The 21,210-nt window shown below is 41.8% G+C and overlaps 1 protein-coding gene across 1 annotated transcript in view; it reads right to left on the bottom strand.

Annotated features, from left to right (window-relative positions):
* The window catches only part of LOC143324805 (RNA-binding motif, single-stranded-interacting protein 3-like), a 107,017-nt gene that overhangs the window by 46,138 nt on the left and 39,669 nt on the right, over window positions 1–21,210 (bottom strand). The window contains exons 3-4 of the mRNA XM_076737547.1: window positions 20,590–20,648; window positions 13,175–13,266 (exon numbers count right to left, since the gene is read on the bottom strand). Of these exons, the coding sequence (XP_076593662.1) occupies window positions 13,175–13,266; window positions 20,590–20,648 (151 nt within the window). The remainder of the gene's footprint in view (window positions 1–13,174; window positions 13,267–20,589; window positions 20,649–21,210) is intronic.

The following is a 21,210-nucleotide window of genomic DNA, read 5'->3' as shown; positions in this document are numbered from 1 at the left end:
CACTATAAAGAATAACCACAGAGCCAGACACACTGACTGGACTCACCTCAACTTTATTTCCCTCTTAAATTTGGGGTTGGTTTGCTCTGGCCAGACAGACACCACTGTCATAGATTTCAAAATGAAATACTGGGATTCTCTCACTGAAATGTTGCTTTTTCATCGGCTGTTGTTATGAAAACCAACTGAACGCTGTCACTGCCATCACACGCTCTGTACAAACGGTTCAGCCAACCATCCTGTTTCTCAAACATAAGTGTGCGAGTTTGAACCTGGGCCCTCACAGGACGCATTCAAAGCAACATGTAGCAACATGTGACGGAATCAATTTAATATGCTGGCAGAAAATAAAAGCATGTAAACTGTACCAGTTTTGCATTAGAAGGAGGCTTTTTGAAGATACAAGTACTTTGCAGTTTGCAGGCTCTCTGAAGATGTGCTTGTGCTGTGTGTTGCTGCGCTGCTCAGATGAGAGTCTTTAGATGTTGGGACGAGGGCACAGTGGGGCCAGCTGACAGCTTGGCGGACCAAGGTTATTTACTTTTAGAAAGGGAAAGCCAGCCTGAGTCAGCAAATACTAAAGGGCAGCCACACTCACACATGCTCATGCAAAGACATATGCACATGCACAGACATGGACATAGAACTGCTTCATCTCTCTCTCTCTCTCTCTCTCTCTCTCTCTCTCTCACACACACACACACACACACACACACACACACACACTGCCAAAGAGGTTAAAGAGACTCATTGCTGGAACACCATTGAGAAAACAGCAGGCTAATTACCATCATATCCTCCACCAAGGACGCCTCATGACAGCACACTCACATTCATCTATTCATTTTACCTGTACAAACCCCATCCTCCCCTCTTACAAAGTCATTACGCTCTAACAAGGGTTCTTAAACCCTCCCAGCCCAAACTGAGCAGGTTTAGTGTCCTCCCGAGACGGAGCCTCGTTAACGCTTCGTCATATGACCACAAACTGGCCTGTGTTCTATTTAGGCTCCCAGCAGTGCCGTAACCCCAAATTTGACAAAATGATAACCAAGAACCCACCACTAAGCAGTCATCCAATTAATAACAACCTTATCACGAACACACAAGCAAGAATAGGAGTAGCAATTGCATCTGATTTATTATAATAGCATACGTTGGAGCATAGGTCCAAGCTCTTCTATATTTAACATTCAGAGGAGCAGCCAGGATTTTTTATCCACTAGCTGGACCATGGTTGCTAATGTCCAATTTACCCTCTCCAGTCAGAATGTGAATGCTCCTGAAAAAGGAGTCCCAGCGGCAGTCAATTGGATCTTCTAAGCTCTCACCATCATCTATAATATTACATTTTTAGCTGCAACCTGAAGGTAAACCTGCAAAAGAACACATTGTGCAGAATTATTACTACTTTTTCTGTGAAAAGCTAGAAATTAACATTTCATGCCATTGACTCTTAGATTGACTGTTTTTAAAAGCCATTATCTCAACTTAACACTTCACACAGTTGATTATGTGCTATCTCTTATCCAAAAGATGGCAGTTTAATCTTGCATTGTAACGATAATTGATTGGGTGTTTTAATGTGAAACATAATCTAGTTTAAAATGCTCAAATTGTTTGGAATGAAATTAAAGGTTTTATACCATGCTCTGGATGAATACTTGATTCTGATTGGCTGCAGGGTGTCCATTAACTCCTGATAATGGACATCCTGCAGCCAATCAGTAGAACTACTCAGTAGTTCCAATGAAAGAATGTCTGTTCACCGTTTCAAAGTAATGCACAGCCTGCAAGTCCAAGCCTCCATTTACAATTTATTGCAACACGTTAACAGGCTAAAATCTCATTACAACAATCAGGCAGCGGAGGACAGTTATGGCCTCCATGTCGTCCATTAGTTCCTGATAATGGACACCTTGTCAAGCATTATCTCTCATTTATTAAAAATGACTCTGTTTCTTTTGCATCTGCAAACTGTGTCCCTGTCGCTATGATTACTACCTTTAGATACAGGCTGTGCATTAATTTAGAGCGGTGAACAGACAGTTTCACTGGAACTACTTAGTACATAGGTGTCAATTACCAGGAATTTATGGACACCCAGCAGCCAATCTGAATTGAGTATTCACCCAAACCATGGCATAATGTCTTCATCATTTACGTAAAACAACATATGCTGATTATTTCTTTACATAACTTAACGCTGCCATTTTGTTCTCCAGAGCAAGCTGGTGGACTCTCCACTGCACTTAAAGGGCAATTTATGGCCCCATCAAGCCATTCAGATAGTTTCAGTTTTAGTATATAATGTGATTTTTTGCGATTGTATTTGTTATGAAACGTTGCCACCGTCCATCATACACATATGGTAGTGATGGGATTTCCTTTGCACTGCTTCTGGCATTGAAAAGAACGTCCAGGTTTCTCAGAATAGTCCACTGCCCTCACTGCGTACAGTTTTCATGGGAAATGCTTTTTTGGAGAGTCGTCCATAATTGCATAATTTTAGTGGACTGACTGTAACATATTTTAAGCTCGCTAAGGTTGTATGTAAAAGTGCACTCTCTGTATCTGACCTGCAAAAGGGTCGAACTGAACACAGAGTACAAGGGACAGTTGAACCAAGCAATTTGTGCGTTAGTGTGAGTTTCCCCTGGAACCTCATATCCTCTCCTGCTGTGTAATAAAGCGCCGGTTTTATCTTGAATTTTAAGTTACAAATCATTTGCTGCAGAGACGTACATACGCATACAAATCTTTCATCGGAGTAAATGTTACACGGACCAGCAAGCATTGCAGGTGTCTCGCTCAGCCATCATCACGATTCCTCATGCATTCCTGTTTAGATCAATAAAGACAACTGACCACGAGGAACTCGGCGAAGAAACTTTTCAAGAGAGAGAGAGCGGAATGGGGATGCGTGACTGAAAGCAAATGAAAAAGAGAAGAAAAGGAAGACAAAAGGTAGAGTAGACAGGCTGATAAGCACAGCAAGAGAAAAAGCCTCATTGGTTTTCAGTGGGCATGTGCAGACTCAGACGTACTAAAAGGTTACAGCATTTGATTTGTGATATTCTACTCTGAGAGCTCTCTCTCTCTCTCTCTCTCTCTGTCTGGAGGAGCAGTTTGGCTACTGCTGTCCACAAAGTTTGATCGATGGCTGAATTATGCCATTGGATTGTGAATCTAGCCGACTCTGCTGCTGCTGCTGCCTGCCCAATGACAAACAACAAACATGCCTGGCCACCAATAACAATGAGAGATGTGAGGACTGAACAGCCAATCGGAAAATAGACTTAATAGTGTCCCCATAAAATAGGGACATTTCAGTCAGCTGCTCCTACCACCATTAATATCCTTCATTCATATGCATTCCACAGTGTGTGTGGAACACGGTTTTAAATGCAGCACCACCCTTTTCTTCCTCAAATCCTCCTTTTCTTCTAGCCTTTTATTTCCTTCCTGTACTTCTTCCTTTCTCCTTGATTACTCTGCATTCCTCCCTCTCAGAGTTCAAGCTGCCCACTCCACATTCACTCCATCTCTCTCTCTCTCTCTCTCTCTCTCCTCCCTCGCTACACTTTGGGCTTCCCACTCCCTCCCTCCATCAATCTCTCTGTGCACCCTCCCTCGCTCCTGCAGCCCACTCAAAGGCTAATTCCACAGAGGGAAAGAATGTGAGGAGAGGCGTTTTATAGTGTTTTCCAGTTATCTCCGTCCTTATAGAGCTGTTCTCAACCCTGCTCCATCAAACCAAGCACCACCCCCACTCTCCAGCTACCTACTCTGTTCTTCTGTTCGTGGCAATTTTTCCCTCATTCCTCTTTGTTTTCTGTCCTCTCAGGGGTAATAATGGGGTTTAACTGAGTCTGAATGGTTTAATGTCTAAATGAGGCACTGATCAGGTGAAAAACACCTTACTCTACCAAAATTATGTCTCTCATTTTCATCTAAAATAACACATTTTAAACGTTTCTGTTGTAGCCTGTTGCTTTGTACTGTTGAAATGTGAAGCAATGAAGACGTGAAACCTTTATTCACTCACAAATTAGATGCCACATTTGTTTCAGAATCGATCATTCTCTGCTCTGGGTGTATTTCTGCACATGTTTGGACAAACGTTAGTTAAAGTCCAGTTCACACACTATTTTATGTTGACATACAGAATTCATACTGCCCTGGGGGAGATATGTATTTAATTTGATTCAATTAATGATGACTTTGAGAAAACATCATGACTGCGTCACTGCATAAACAACATCCTTCTTCTTGCTTTTAATCAACTCTAAAAAAAAAAAAAAAAAAAGGGAAGGTTCTTCATAAGCCAACAAAAGTCTCTGAAAGTTTAAAACCGTGAAGTTTTCAAAGTTTTTCTTTCTCATCCAAAAATCCAGTTGCTCAGAGTGCAGCCATCAGCACTTAACCACCATCCAGTTTTAGTCTCTGCTGTCAGGCATGATTGCAGGGAGCTGCAGAAATCATAGTGTTAATTGCTGCTATCCATGGAGATGTCTCCATATTGTGAAATATAAAGTTAAAGATCCGACTATATTAACAACCAGGGACCCTTTCATATAAAAATGTCATTTTTTTCTTATTTGATATAAGGATTCAAACTGTCACAGTCTGCCTCCCTGTTCATTCACCACATTTCTGTGTTTCCAGGCGCCTCAGTTCTATTTTCCACTTATCCACCAGATGCACTTGCGCTTTTTCTACTTTCCCCATGACCTGACTGCCCCACCCAATCACACACCTGTTCTCACTTCCCCCATCTGCTCTGCAGTTGCCTGGACTTTCTCACCTGCAACTCATTCCATCATCAGCCACTGACCTGGTCTACGTCCTTTGTTCCTGGTTAAATAGTTTAGCTTCCATGTACTTCATGTTGCTGCTCTCTAGCTTATGTATTAGTATTCTGTTTCTCTGTTAACTCGATACCTGTATCTGGAACTTGTTTCTGCCTGCCTGACCTGTATGTTTGACCTGTCCGCTTCTCATTGGAGCTGGTATTGGACCACTTTCTGGTTTTGGCCCTCGTCTGCTGTAAACCTATGTCCCTCGGTTCACATTATTAAATCACTGAACTGTACCATTCTTGCCTCAGACATTTGCATTTGGGTCCTTTCTCTGTATTATTACCCTGCTTGCACATCAGTCATGACACAAGGAAGAAAACCCATGAAAGGATTTGCATATTTTTACCTGAATCCTAAAACCTTTTAGGTAGGGCCTTTCTAAAAAAAAAAAAAAAAAAAAACATGCTGTGGTACACAGTACACAACGTATTTTAACATTTCCAGCTGCCGAAAACATTCAACTGAATTAGACAGATGAACAAAGACAAAGGCGTCTCAGTGGGACACTGATTGCAAAGGGATCTCTGGGAAATGCTGCACACTAGTACCAAACATATTTGCAAGCTACAGAAAACAGGACAAAAAAAAAACACTGCATCCCAGTTCATGATCGCCTGTGTCAGTATTTGAAGCTGTCAGTGTGACCACCCTTTATTTTTCAGTGAACCTCTTTTCCTCTGACTGCTCTGGCAAACTACATCTCAGGAAAGGCACAACTTTTGCTCCAAGTAAAGAAATTATCATTTTTAATGAACACACTGCATAAAGTATTTATGAGTCTGGAACCTTTGGATAGATGGCTTTTGGCTGCGTATCACTTAAGCTACAGTATGCCGCCCCAGGCTGGGTAAACACAAGTTCTCTCAAACAGCAACTTGAAATCCAAGAGAATAGCTGACTGTAGAGACAGTGAGAGAGGAGCTATATATAATTTTAAAATTTGTAAAGGTAGTTTAATTGTATATAAATCTTAAAAATATTACAGGTCTCATGTTACATTTGCAGTGTTGAGAAGACCAGATAGGCTGCTATGATATATGCAAAATTACACACAATACTGGCTTATAATAATAAGTATAACAACATCATTGTTCAGGAACAGAAACTGCAGAAATGTGTATGATGTGAAAAAGGAGATGCAGCCAAAAACTGTTAATTATACTCAAAGAATAAAGGTTGAGTTTGTAGTCTGTGTTTGCACTATTTTGTCACACCCTTCTAAGTATGTTAGACTATTTACTCAGATTTAAACTGTGTGTACAGCATTGTATTTTGGTCCACGTGCACTCCCTTTGATGATATAATACACAAACTAATGCAGCAAAAATAAAGAAACTATTAAGTGTCACCTTAAATTATCATGATTACTGTTGTGATGAGAAATATTTTTTTCATTAGCAATGCCACAGAGGCACATTAATCACCCAAACACCCATATTCATCTTCATTTTCTTCTCCATCTCCCTGCCTCTCACGTTCTTTCTTCCTGCCATCCCGTCCATCTCCTCCTTTTCTTTTCTCGCTTATCCACTTAACTCGTCTGTCTCTCTCCCTCCTCCGCACACACTAACATAAGAAGACACATGCACACGCGCACATACGCACAACCCAGGGCTGGTAATGCAGGGTTAATAAGATTGGAGAGCAGCTGATGGTTGTGCACATTCAGGCCAGATTACATTTAATTCGATTGGGTTTCAACCACTAGGCTCCCTCCCACTCCCCTGTTCGCTCTCCCTTTCTTTCCTCCTTCTCCTCATTGTCCTCCTCCTGCTATTGTTGGACCAGAGGTGGTCTGGCCCCACAAAAAGACGCAGGTCTACACAGTGGGACACAGCATGTGCACACACATACATTCAGCTTTTTTACTTGAGCTGCTGTGAATACACATGCACACGTACGTCCTTGGCCACTCTGCCGTCCTCCACTTCTAAACAGAAAGTGATTCATTATCTGTATTTTACAATGTCAACTCTGCCTTGAACCTCACACAAGGATGGAGCACATGGGGAGGAAAAGAACATTATAATTAATCAAATGTCTAATCTAAGATTTTTAAATAGATTTTTTTAAAGTTATTTAAAAATTGTGCATGTTTGACTACTGTAGAACATCGGTGCAAACAAAGATCCTGCTGTTGGCAGCGGAACCATGTCAGGGCAGTCAGATAACAGAAAAATTTGGTGCTATTGTACAGAGTTAAGTCTGTGGCAGTCTCTTTTGACATGAGTGGGATTTATGTCCTGCACAGCAAAGGAGCAAGCTCTTTCTAATGAAAGAAAGCCTGTCACTCCTGTTTCTTTGGCAAAATACTGAACTTCTGAATTCTGTCAGAACGGACACAGTGGTCTTACTGCAGTGATATTATTCACTTTCTAACTCTTTGGTCAAGCTGGAATTAAAAATGCATTCATCCAAAGAAATCAGTATACCTGCAGAGTTTGTTTTGACTCGTCCCATCTGTGATTGGAGCACCTGCTATGTTACTCCGTGACTACCACAGATCAATGTAGCCAGCAGAGCTACGGTCCCTAGCCACATCTGGACCCATGAAAGAGAGACATCTAATGCTAGCTATGTTAGCTATGATGTGGGATGAATATGAGTGTGCAGGACCTTAAAAATGGCCCAAATTACATAAACAAAAATTAACATCTGATGGGAATCAGTGCTTATGTTAGCAAGCTAGGCTAACTAGCTTTTACTTTTTCAGTGGAAGCTAGCTAGTTGGTGTAGCTTGTTGGCTTCCACCTTCTGAGTTGAAGACAAATGCAACAGCACGGCGTGTCCTCCGAAATAGTGAATGGTTAAAGGGGCAGTTTTGTTTAAAAAGAGTAAAGAACATCTTGCATCAACATTTGTATGCTATACCTACAATATGACATTCTCCATTCAGAGAAGTTGCTAGCACACGTCCAAGCACTGCTGACTGTAAATAATACTTCCTGACAAAAAAAAAAATAAAAAATCCAGTTTGCTCGCAGTGTCAACAACATGGCAGTGGTAAATCTAAGCAATCCATCCTCTCTGTCACTGTGCAATACAGTGGATGTGTAGTTTTGTGATGTTCATGTTTTAGTAGGTAAGGACAGATTCTGAATTCCAAGAAACATCCCAGCAGCACTATTACTGTAGGCCTTATCATTTTCAAATGATGCTGAATGAGTTTGCTCTGGAAAGCAGATCGCGACCAAATTCCACATTATATATGCCGGCTGGTGTAAGGATCGTATACTTTATCTTGCTGAGAGAGGGAAAAAATAGTCAGATGAAACAGGCGAAGGAGACACAGAAAAAAAAAGAGAAGAATACATAAAAAATATGAAAAGGAAACAAACGCATTTGAACAAACAGGGGTGAAAGATGAGGAAAAGGAAAAACAGTGCGCAGCTTCAAGACAGAAAGAGAGAGTGATAGACAAACTGAAAGCAGGGTGGGAAAGAAAGAGATGCTCGTGTCTTCCAGTCTATGTGTTTTTGTCTCCGCTCATCTTTTTTCATGTGTCAGTTGGCTCTGTTGTCCTCCTCTTCCCATCACTAACCTCAGCTGTCAGACACACACACACACACGCGCACACACACACACACACACACACACACACACACACACACACACACACACACACACACACAATCTGCAGGCATATTCAAGCAGATGCAAGCTAGTGCACACACGTACACACACACACAAGAAAGCACACACTAACACACTGGATACATCAGTAAACCAAGTCAAGAGAACATCAGGCATCTGGCTTCTATCAGACACACATGCAAAACAGAGCAAAGAAAGGAAGAAAGAACACAACTGGACTAACCCAAGGGTTTAATCAGGACTGATAAATGACAGTTGTGCAATGAAGTTCACTTTATATGTGTGTTTGTGTGTGTGTGTGTGTGTGTGTGTGTTTATGTGTGTCCTCTCCCTCTTTCTCATCACACCAAGCCATCCTCTCTCAACCCACATAGACCCCCCCTCTTTCTCGCTCTATCCGTCACTCTCTGTCCTTACTCAACCCTGTAACTAATGACTCTGGAGGAGGCATTGCAGCACCTGCTGCAGACAAACACACGCACACACACACCCACACACACACACACACACACACACAACCAAACACATACAGAGAGAGAAGAGCGTGGGATAAAAAAGAGGAAAGAGGATGAGGAGGTTGTGGGGGCTGGCGGGGGTTAGATGAAGAGAACAAACTAGGCCAAAAAAGAGGTACCAGGGGAAGGAAAAAAGAAACAGAGACAGAGGAGGGGAAAGAAAGGTGAAAGGTGCCAAGGACAAAGTGGAGGAGAGAAGAAGAAAGGGAGAGAAGAGAGGAGGGAGGTGTGAAGTGTCACTGCCTGTGGTACCATCTCTGTAATTAGCATAGTGACCTTGGTCCTCTGTAACTGTCGGTGAACGAACACACACACACACACACACACACACACACACACACACACACATAACAGAGTGAGCATTTTTGTGTTTGCATTGTAAAAGTAGCGCCTGTTATCAATTTTAATACCCAAAAATGTAACATTACTACATTTATTTAGCAAAGTCAAAATTTTCTACCTTCATGCGAAAACCTTTTGCAGCGACAACATTTCACATATATATATATCACACACACAAAGCCCAGCATGTAATTGTTTAATGTACACACAGAATTTGTGAAAACAAGCAAATAAAAAAAAAAGAAAAACAATAGCATAATTGAAAAAAACGAAACAACAAAAGGACACACACCCTCACCCTCACCTCACACCTGTGGAAAGAACGATTCTACTACGTTCTGAGTGATGGAAAGAGTTGAAGTGTGAGGATGACTAGTGCCTTAAAGTGTTAAATAAGGATTTGGTGTGCAGACGCGAAAAGAGAAGGCGAGAATGAGGCAGAGAGACAGAAAAACTAACTGTGAGTGAGCAGACAAGAGAGAGGGGGAGTACAGCTGTAGCAGTAATCATCTTTCAGGTCAACAGTAATTACCAAGAAGACTGACGAAGTGAGTGTAGGACACACACACACATACACGCACACACACACTTTCCTCTGTCTCCTCACATCTTAGCTTGCTGTATTTTCTTGTCTCGTTTATTTCACAACCAAAACATGCACCTATCACAGAGAAGATGTCAGAGCAAGCTGCAGGGTTTAATGGATAAAGGTTCCTCACAGCGAATACAATTACATACACACAAACAGTCTAATCTTGCTTCAACTATGCTCTAATTAATTCATGAGCAATGTCAGGAAGTTACTTTAATCATGGCTAACATTGAGGTTGAATTTTCAGACCTGTGAAAATGAGATACAGCTGCTGGGTACTTTTAGCTCTTCCTAACTTCTCGCCCTGAGTTTAGCTTCTTCTGCGGCACATACCCTCCCCCCTACACCCCTCACATGACGTGCAACACAGCAGGACAGTGTCTCTGTTTGGCTTTTCGAGCTGCCCGTTAATTCCTTTCTGTGTACATTCATGCGGTTTCTGTATCTGCTCGTGCAGTCGGGATGTTTGATTATCATCGCTCCTCTGTGAGGCCGGCCTTGTCTGGCTATGAGCGCCTCTAAGTATTCATGTTCCCGGCCAGACACACTGAGACCTTGGCAGCGATCCTTCCCCCATGTGCCATGGTCTGTGCACAAGTACAAGGAAGTGGAGGAAAAGAGCTATTCTACAGGTACAAGAAAAGCCTGATGCAGACTCCAGGTTTAAGGCAGCTCTGGAGTCTTGGCAGTGGCCTCAAACTGCACTGTATTAGGCACACTATATGTTACTGCTGCACTGTTTCCCCGCTCTCAAGTTTTCCTGAGGGAGCTTTCCAACATTTCTTGCGTCGACTGGGTCGTCCTGATACAACCTTTGCAGTGATCACGTTCCTTCCAGAGCTCCAAAGCCCCGTGGAAGGAATCCTCTGATTCTGCAAACGCCGCCCAAGGCTCGATGCAAGCACGATAGCAGGCTGGTGCGTCCAATCAATGTTCACTTAAAATAGGTTCTTCATGCTTAATGACCACGTCCAGTCAAAGAACTTAGGCTTTTATGATTTGAACTGAAATTTGGCAGCGAGCAGAGTAGTGCGCCCCAATCACTGTGCAGTGCCAGGCTCCAGTTTAATCTGCACTCCAAGGATCAAGGATGTCTGGGTGAAGCAGTGACCCTGCAACTGCGTTTAAGGTATTACTGCAATTTTCTCCTCCTTCGAAGCCCAAACGATAACCCTCTCTATTGTTTGATAGTTTGTCTTCTTGGACCAAATGGCTCTTTTCTAATGTCCTGTCAACCCATTTTAGGCCTAATAAAGCCTTTTTGGCTGGGGATTTTAATAAACATGTATGACAGGTTTTAATGCTATCTGATGTCTATATAGAAGATTAGTTTATTTTAAATCATCCATTTCTATAATGTATAATTTACGTGATGGATGGGTAGATTTATATGAATTATATTTTTACTGAATTTTACTGACGTGTGACTGTAGAAAAGTGGAAAACAACTGATCTCTGTGTCTATTATTTCTACCTGACAGAGCTTTTATACAGCAATAATGTTCACATTAAGGATACGAGAGTTCAGTGAGTTTTGGGGCTTTGATACAGGTAGAGGCAAGAAAAACATATTGAAGGCATCACTTTGAGGCAGCATCATGAAATATTTTCCCACGCCAGGTATTATCTATATATTATTATTCGATTATTATCAAGTCTAATTTCCCAAGTTTAAGTAGAAAGTTTCTGGATTATCTGAGTTTCTCTCTGTATCTTAGATCCCATGAGGACATTCACATATATAAATTACTTGACCCAGCCTTTCAGGCTCAGTGCTGATGTTCAATGACAGATCAGTTCAGCTCTATCTCCAAACCTCCTCAATCAATATTCGCCTTTCGTAGATGCCTCATCTCTCTTTCACAGAAGCTAATCATGTCTTTTTTCTCTCCCTGCTGCCACCTCACTGCTGTCTTTGGTTGAAAAGCTTTCAACTATCTTGCAGATTAGAACTAAGAACAAAAGTTTCTGTCCCAGCTAACCTACAAACCCCAGTGCACTCTGCGGAGGATGTGGGATGTAGCATGGCACAGAATTTATCTGAGTCAGTCTAATTGGTACTGAATGTGTTAAAACCAAGATTTTTGTCAAGCCCCAATTAAGCTGCTCATCTTACAAAATGTTAGAGGCTCCATCTGGAAATCCAACATCAGTGGTTTTGAGAGTGACTTTCTCGTTGCACCCTGATTCAGGAAAGTTAGCCGGGACATCAGCAGCTCTGTGTATAATTAGTTCATGAAACAGTACGAAGTCTGTGTAATTTCATTTGGAATTGACTCCTTGCCCTCCATTCCATCCCTCCGGAAAACTCAATCTCCGAGGAGTCGAGGGTTCGTCTCTCTTTAATAACAGCTAAACACATCAACACTGCTCTTCTAAATGCCCCTCAAGCAGTTAGGAACAAAATAAGAGATGGAAGTCTAATGAAAAGAGGTTTAATAGAAGAGCAAGGCAAAGGTGGCTTAGAGGCTTGCTGCTGTTTAATTCTATGGGATGCTCCTGATGCCTGAAGACTGGCCCATTTTAATTGCACTCGTCTCTCATTTATAAAAGGAAGTATGCAGCGATACAGCTTTAATGAATCTGAAAGGGAAGGCAGGCTATTCAGTGTCTTTCTCTCACACGCATTGGAGGATAATGTGATTGTGCTGGTTAGGCCCACATGTTCTGGCACATTGTTGCATACCTCTGCGAGCCACACACACACACACACACACACACACACACACACACACACATACAACTACAAACAATAATGATTATTAACATTTGAGGAGCAAAGACAGAGAAAGTACATAAGGAACAAACAAAAAAAAAGAAGGCAATGTGAAACAAAACTAGCTCAGCCATCTAAATCATCCGCTCCATCCTTTCTCCCATCTTTTCGGGGATATGATCAATAATCTCATCAGGGTCATAGTCGTTAATCAATAGCTCTATATGGGCTCAATCAATAATCTTATCACTGACTTAATCAAAGCTGCCCCTATCAGTCTCACATGAATCAATGTAACAGCGCAACTGACAGTGAATCCAGCGATCGTTGTCATGATTATCAACATCGAACGGCTGCTGTAACTATTATTATTGTGACCGCAAATAACATCAACCATGACCCTCTGCGCTGTTTTTTTCCATCGGCACCAACAACATCAGCTTTCTCTAGGGTTTATAGACGGCGATTGAGTCTCCGAGGTAAGGCCACAAGGAAACACCTGGATGACAACAAGCAAAGCAGGCCAGAGAGTGAAGGGCGAGGTGAGGCTTACCTTTGCCATCTGTGCCTGGACTCCGCTGGCTTTGAGCGAGGCCACAGCCTTCTGGGCTGCTGCAGGGCTGTCAAAGTCCACAAATCCATAGCCTGGACACACACACACACACACACACACACACACACACACACACACACACACACAGATAACACAGGAAAAAGAAAAAGAATATCGGTTAACATTATTCTGAATATTACTAAACTAACTTTAAATGCACATACATTTATGCGTACATGTATATATATGTGTGTGTGTGTGTGTGTGTGTGTGTGTGTGTGTATATTTTGTGCCTTTTTCTATTGTTTGTTCTGTACCACTTGTTGTCTTTTTTCACCTCTTCTTTTTATTCTGCTGCTGTAACAACTGAATTTCTCCGGCGAGGGATAAATAAACTCTTATCTTATATTTACAAAAATCACTAAAGTTGATGAGGTAAAACATTAAATATACTGTCTTTGCACTGTTCTCACTTGAGTATATGTCAAGGATTAGCACATGATCACATTGTATTTTATTTATGTTTCAGATGTAGATGTAGATATAGATAGATATATTCTCTACCATAAGTACAGTGACTCAATGCTGGAAGACTTCTTTATTGTAGATTGAGATGTACCATCTATTGGCTTCCTATTGTCTGACATTTAATATCCCTCTGCACTGCATGTGAGCTCATTTTGTCCCTGAACTACACTAAATCTGTCAGTGCTTAGAGCTTCCATAGCTATGGTCACTAATGTACAGCCATGCACCAGCAACACCAAGAAAAATCCTCTACATTAAATGCAGCAATTTGAGAGACTCGGGGTCTTGTTTAAAGAAACAAAGACACAAAGAGAATGAGCATCAGTCAATTTTACTGCAATAAGATTGGTGTGTGTGTGTGTGTGTGTGTGTGTGTGTGTGTGTGTGTGTCGTCCACAATGCTATATGTCAAATTGTTGACGCTCTGGCAATCTAGGTCGAGCCCTACAGGAAGCACTGCAAGACAAAAGGTCTGAACACACACATATCAATGTCTACTCTCACAAGTACACCCTGTTTTACTGGGTCACATGGGTGGGACTGAAAAGAGATGTCAAATAGAATGAAGCCAAAAGAGACACAGCATGTCTACAGTGTGAATGACGGTTTGCGTGCAAGTGTGTGTGTGTGTGTGTGTGTATGTGTGTGGGAAATGTGGGCAAAACCGATGCTGTTACCACAAGCATGGTTCTGACTGTGTGTTTATATGAAAGAAAAGGAGAGATATTGACACACATGCATTAAGCCAATGGGAGAAATGTTTGGAAAGCACAGCAGCTTTGAAATTCCAGCTGCAGTTTGGAGTGGGCTGTGTGTTAACACAATTAAATGATCCTCGTTTCAAAAGCCTCGCTCATTACAATCCTAAATGTAAACATGTTAAGAATGAGGGAATACACTACTGATCTCTCTCTTTCTCGATCCCAGACACACACACACACACACACACACACACACACACACACACACACACACACAGTTCTTGTCTGTCGGTCTTTTCCGGGATTTGGAGCCACACTCTGTTTTGCCGATAAGCAGATGATTTTTTATTGTTCAAAGGCAGCAAGCTGCTTTCACAGCAAGATATGTACCACACACAGATATTTATGCTGTTGCTAATGAGAAACAAATAATTTAGCCAAAAGAGTGTAACATATACAGACATGCAAGTTCAGGTTCGTATACATGTAATGTGGACGTATTAAGTACAGCGACAAACAAGGGATGCACACATGCAGTATGCATAGAAAACAGATTCCAATATATACAAGCATCCAGTGTTTTATCTACATTTATGTAACTGGGGCCACACCAAACAGCTGAATTAACTGGGAATGCACAAACACAGGGTATTCATCAGCAGCCTGCCAAGATGCCCTCATTTTAGGCTGAAAAAATATAAAAAGTTCCACATCTCATGTCACACTTAAACTAATCTGCGTTTGTTTAACCGTTGACTGTCCATGCAATTAGTCGGACAGCAAAACCCAAAACCCAGTTCATGAGGATAACTCAAAGAAGCCTTTTGTCAGACGGCAGTACTTCTACATTATCGGCACTGCACAGGGCAGAAATGGAGCGACAGCATTGATGAAGCTGATGCTTTAAAGGGGAACTCCACCAGTGTTACACAGGAAAGGTCCAGTGTGTAAGATTTAGGCAGGTCAATTGGCAGAAATGGAATATAATATTAAGTAGTATGTTTTTATTAGTGTATAATCACATAAAAAGAATCACTGTTTTCTTTATCTTAAAATGAACTTCGGAATTGGAAACATTGGAACATTGTAAATCCTGTAAACTAGCGAATAAATGATTTTGACATAACGTAATTAATTTAATTAATTGAAGTAATTTATATTGTGACTAGAGTACTTGCTGGAGTACAGCTTTAATGCAATTTATTTAAATCGATCTTACATAATCAGCGGTGGTACCTTATGGTGCTAATAGGAGATTCTGTAGAGTGAATAGTGTAACTGGCAAATTCAGCCAGTTTCTGATCATCAAACTAGAGGCTTTAGACTTTAATCAGTAATGTAACCAAGAGCCACCTCTTCAGCTGCTCTGTTTACAGTGATTTACTGATCAACTGTGCAGCTCAAATCCAAAGTGTCCTTAGTTTTACAGTATCAGAGAACTGAGTCAGTGTCTCAGGAGTCTTGTACATGATCTCTTAATAAAATATTGAGGAGTTGTTGATGAAGTTAGCATGTAATCTAGCTTTGCCCTGAACATTTTAGTCAGTCTGAACATCTAGAGATGCCTGAGTGTCGACTCGGGCAGAAAAATACATCAGCATGAATGATAGAGACTTTTTTTACTTCCAGGTGCTCATTTCATTGACTAGCTCGGTGTGATAGCCTTGAAATTCGCCATTTGCTATTCATCATTTAAGGAGAGATCTGTGTATTCCGAACATTTACTTACTCTCCAGGCAGGTCAGAGTTCAAGTATCAACGACAGAACACGCCCCAGGACCTGGTCGGGATTCATTGTTTTGCTCAAGGACACTTCAGCTGGGTGGAAGCTCGTTGAGTCTGCGAGCAGATGCTTACCTTCCAAGCAGCTGGACAGTTTCCCAAATCAGTACGCCATGCTTCTGCACCACATGCAATTTGTAAATTTCCATATAGCCTACACACTAAACTCTACCCTCTATAGTTCGGTGAAAACTCATCTCATGTGCATGTGATAGCTCTTCTGGGCACGATGATAAGGATATTTCCAGAGAACAAAAGAGTGAAAATAATATCTCTGAATGATATAATCCTTCTCATTTGTGCCCCGTCCCTCCCATCTGTGGCCTTATGATGACAGGGAGATGAAAATTCATCTTGCTCAGTCAGGCCTGACAAATATTCCACTCATGAATGGAAAAAAAAAAAAAATTACAAAGTGCACACACACGTGAATACACACTCATGTGCGCTAATAGACAGAGATGGAAGCACAGATAAACATGAGTACTCTCACACACACACACACATCCACCCACCCACACACACATACACACACACACACACATCCCTAGCTCCAATCTAATCTCCTGAGCTCCCAGAGTTCCTGGCCTTGGGCCATTAGAATGGGCTAACTGAGTACAGAGGGAAAAGGAGAGACGGAGCGAAGGAGGAGAGGGGGGGGGGGGGGGGCAGTGAGTTGGGGGGAGAGGGAGGGAGAGAAAGTAAGAATGGGATGAGAAAAGGGAGAGGGAGGGATGCAGAAAACAGGAGACATGGAGACAGTGAGAGGGAGGGCACTTGTCTTTGGGAAATGGAAATCCTTTACAATCTAAAGTGGTTTCCTCTCCCTTCCTTCCTCCATCCTGTGCTCTGTGCCCTCTCCCTCCCCCAGAGCTCCCACGCTGCTAACTAGAGCACTGTCAGTGTATTTAACATTGAGCCTGCTCCAACGCTCAGGATTCACAAAGAAAATCCATACGATATGTATCATACAACACTTCTACCAGGATGGTGTTATTTAGGGCTGTCATTTAAATGCACCACATAGCAATTTATTTACATGTTGCTCCGCAAAAAAAGCAAAGAGGCCTTGTCGACGGTGCATTTCTTGCGTTGATTGAACAGCACAAAATCGTTCAGATGAACTAAAACCATCACAGAAATTGGGATCACAAGGCTGTCACATGGCAACAGCTGTGTACAAAAAGATCGAACACTATCCCTGCAGACTGCAAAGGAAGACTTTATTCACCTGTCTGTTTGTCAGGATCTCTCACGCTCTCTACCTCTCTCTCTTTCCTCTCTGCAAAATCTTCCTGAAAAGAAGAGGCTGTCTGCTAAATCATCAGTTTCAAAGGGTCCCCTTCCTTTTCTGTCAGCCCCAGGTTATTTTTACCCCCTCCCTCCACCTCCCCATGCCTCCTCCCATCCAACCCTCCCTCTCCAAGAGGACTCTCCGTGCCAATTTGTACTCTCTTAGTCACGCTAAGCACTTATCTTGTCCCCACTGAATGCCTCTGCAATCAAACCAACACTTATCCGGTTGTAAGGCATTCTAATGGCCGACTGATAATGAAACTCCTTCATTGTGAGTTAACAACTGGCTAAGAGATGTATGAAGTCTACAACACAAGCAGTGAAATAGCTGATGAGGGCCACAGCCTGTACAAAATTGCCTATGCTGCTACAGCTGCAGCTGCTGCATTCTGGGTATTCTGTACATTAAATAATAAGCAGAAATATATGGCTGAATGTGTCGGTTTGCATTTTGAAACAGTTTCTCATAAAGGCTTATATAGTACCAGATCCGGTGCCAAGAATACCCCTATCATTCATTCACACACACACACACACACACACACACACACACACACACACACACACACACACACACACGCTCACAAACGCTCACAAACACACAGGTTCATGTTGGTTCAATGGTAGCCTCCATTCAATCATAGAAGACTACTTGCCTCCTTCAACACTACCACCCCTGTTACTGGAGCAGGCAGACGTACCGCTCCAACTGCAGGAGGTGGAGATACTGCTATCCTGATGGTGTACACTGAAGGGATAACAGTATCTGTCAGGGAGAGAGACGGAGCCCATCGTATGCTCCATGTGGTTGCTGAAGCAGTCCATTGTACAATATCTCGTGTATAATCTGGAGCTGTCACAGACGACACTTTCTTCAAAGTAAATAAATTGTGGCCAGCGGGTCTGTAACCGCCATGTTTTGGGGCGACAGAACAAGGTTTGAGGTGGCAAACGAGAGATGTACCATGCTGCTGCTACGTAGCTAACTAATCAATCTTAGCTCTGTGCCCCGAAAAAGCTGAAGGCTGATTCATGAGTAGATGTCATGATATCAGCGGTTGAATGTGAGGAAGTGGTCTAAAAGGGTTAAAAAGACATTTTTCAAGTCATCTGGACTTTAAACCTGGCTGTCAACTTGCCGCTTCAGTCTGGAGCCATGAACCACCCGATGATATCTGATGTCAGACAGAAATGGAAGAGAGATGAACATTAGATGCACGGGCAGTTCTGTTGATATTACATTGCATGTCTGCGTAAAAGTATGTGTTCACACCTTCTTCTGTGTGTACGGTCCTCACAGTCATAAACTCTGGCCTGCACAGTCCACGCAGACAGTCAACATAGGGCAGATGAAAATTCTTATTGTCAATAAAATATAAATAAAATCCCGTGAGAAGACCAAAACCAACATTCAGTGGTCTGTCACTGAATACTTTCCTACATCCCTACCCTGTCTGTGGCTCTTAGGCCAGGTCACAGATACGTTATTATTATTAAAAAAAATAAAATAAACTCAGTGACCTTGTGCCTTAAACAAGTGGTCACTGTAGTTTTTGGCAAACGTTACTCAAACAGGAGTAAGTAGTGTATTTGTTGAGGTTGTCCTATGGCACAGAGGAAAATGCTACATCAGGCTTTGGCTACACAGGCAATACTTTGGTTGGTTTGGGTTTAATTTGTAAGCACTGGATGTAAATGGCCTTTTCAGATCCAATGTGATCTTAAATAAATCAGATGCTATTTCCCATCTGTAAATCATACTAAAAAGAAGTATGAAGCCATAATTGGAAAACATAATAATCATGAACTAGAGCACTAAGGCTGAACTGAATCAGGATTTTAAAACCCCTTTCCAAGTAACACCAATGAAAAAAATCTAATGAGTTGAGAAAATGGAAGAATAACTGATAATTATCACTGGCTTTATAGAATTTTCTGCCTTCCCGTCGGCTACGCTGTAATGATGTCAGGACAGGCATTTCAAGATGCTTTCGGAGCTCAAAGCCATGTTTGATTATGTGATGCCAAAGCAGGTAATGGAATGATGAAGATTATAAGAATTATATAACTGGCCAATTAGAAAGATCCAAGATCATAACTGAAAGAAAAGTGTTTCCAGGGGAGATTCAGTAAAGTTTGGTGTTCCCATTATAATGTTAAGACAGGCAGGACTGCAATCATTTACTCAAAATATTTTATCCTAAGTAATCACAGCAGACAGACTTAGAATTCACATTAACATCTCTGCCATCATTATCAATCAGACTGACTTTTCCCTCACTCATACCACTGAGGCTGATCCACTGATTACAGGGCATTTGTGCTGTTGTCCTAAACCATGTCAGTATACCTTCTGAGCACAGCCTCGGCAAATGAGCAGCAATCATGCTGAACACATGCTCTTGTGTGCCTCTTCAAAAGCGCACGACTTCAATCATATTGATTAGCGCTTTGTTCAGACCACTCCAACAATCAAGCAGACACTCGTCAAAGACACTTGAGTGAGCCTCATTCACCACAGAGACAATCTCAAACACGCTGTAGCTATTGTACGCCGTTCTCCGTTTTGATTTGGCCAATGACAACAATGCAAATGTCTTGCTTTCAAAAGCTGCTTGACTCTGAGTATCATTAGGGTGCAATCCTGAAATCATCTTCATGGAGACGTAAATCAAATGAAGGTACTCCAGCAGTGCATCATTTAGACAGATTAAAGGATGACACACTCGCTATGGCAGCCAGTACTGTTGTGTTGTATACACTGTACACATAGCATTACCACATAGCAACACACAAGAGGCAAAACACATGTGTAACTGCACACTGGGTGGCTTGTGCAAGCTGGAGTCATTTGTTTTAATTTGACGTCACACTGCTGACAGACATCTTAGCCCATTGTAAAAACCTTTGGGCATTGATTAATTGGGGATACGAAAAAAGTACAAAACCACTCCCATAATGCACTGATTTGTCTGCCAAGTGTCATTAATTCTCAATTGATGTTTACCAGACTCAAATCTTATATCAAAATCCAAGTTTGTGAAGTAAGAGTGGCTTTGTAAGTTCACAGCTAACCACACGGGATGAAGTCAGTGGGTCCTCACTCACCTTTGCATTGATTGGTGTTCTTGTCCAGGATGGCCTTTGTTGACACAATCTTCCCATATCTGTAAGAACAACAATGAAACATTCTGGTGAGTGGATGAATCAGTCTCGCTATTTTTAACACCTGAAGCAATATCGGTTGTTCTTTGAGTCTTATGCAAACAAAGGGTGGTATCTGTCCAATACTTTGGTTTGTGATCAAATACCTGCAAAACCAATGGCATGTACATCAGCCTCACCTTTGTTTTGTGAGCTTGTTAGCATGCTAACAGTCTAAACTGAGGTGGTTGAATATGGTAAACATTGTTTGCCATGCTAGCATTAGCATTTAACTCAAAGCACCACTGTCTAAATTCAAGCTATGTCGCCTGTTTAGGTGTAGGTTTGAAATGAAGCTGATACAATGAAAGAAAAGAGTAAAACTGCACAGAAAATAGAACACTGTCCGACCATAACAGACTTTTTTGGGGAGACTTTATCACAGTAAAAATTTCTCTCTTTCCATTCTGCCCTTATCTGTTTCAAATCCCGTTCGTGGGCCTCAGAACACACACAGTACTGTCTCATAAATGATGATAATAACCAGACATCTGTATGGCACCCAGTCCTGCTTGGAGGGCCTAT

This window comes from Chaetodon auriga, chromosome 8 (genome assembly GCF_051107435.1).
Source record: "Chaetodon auriga isolate fChaAug3 chromosome 8, fChaAug3.hap1, whole genome shotgun sequence".
In the NCBI taxonomy this organism is placed as follows: Eukaryota; Metazoa; Chordata; class Actinopteri; order Chaetodontiformes; family Chaetodontidae; genus Chaetodon; species Chaetodon auriga.
The sequence above is the reverse complement of the archived record's forward strand: the minus strand, read 5'-3'. Positions and strand labels throughout refer to the sequence as shown.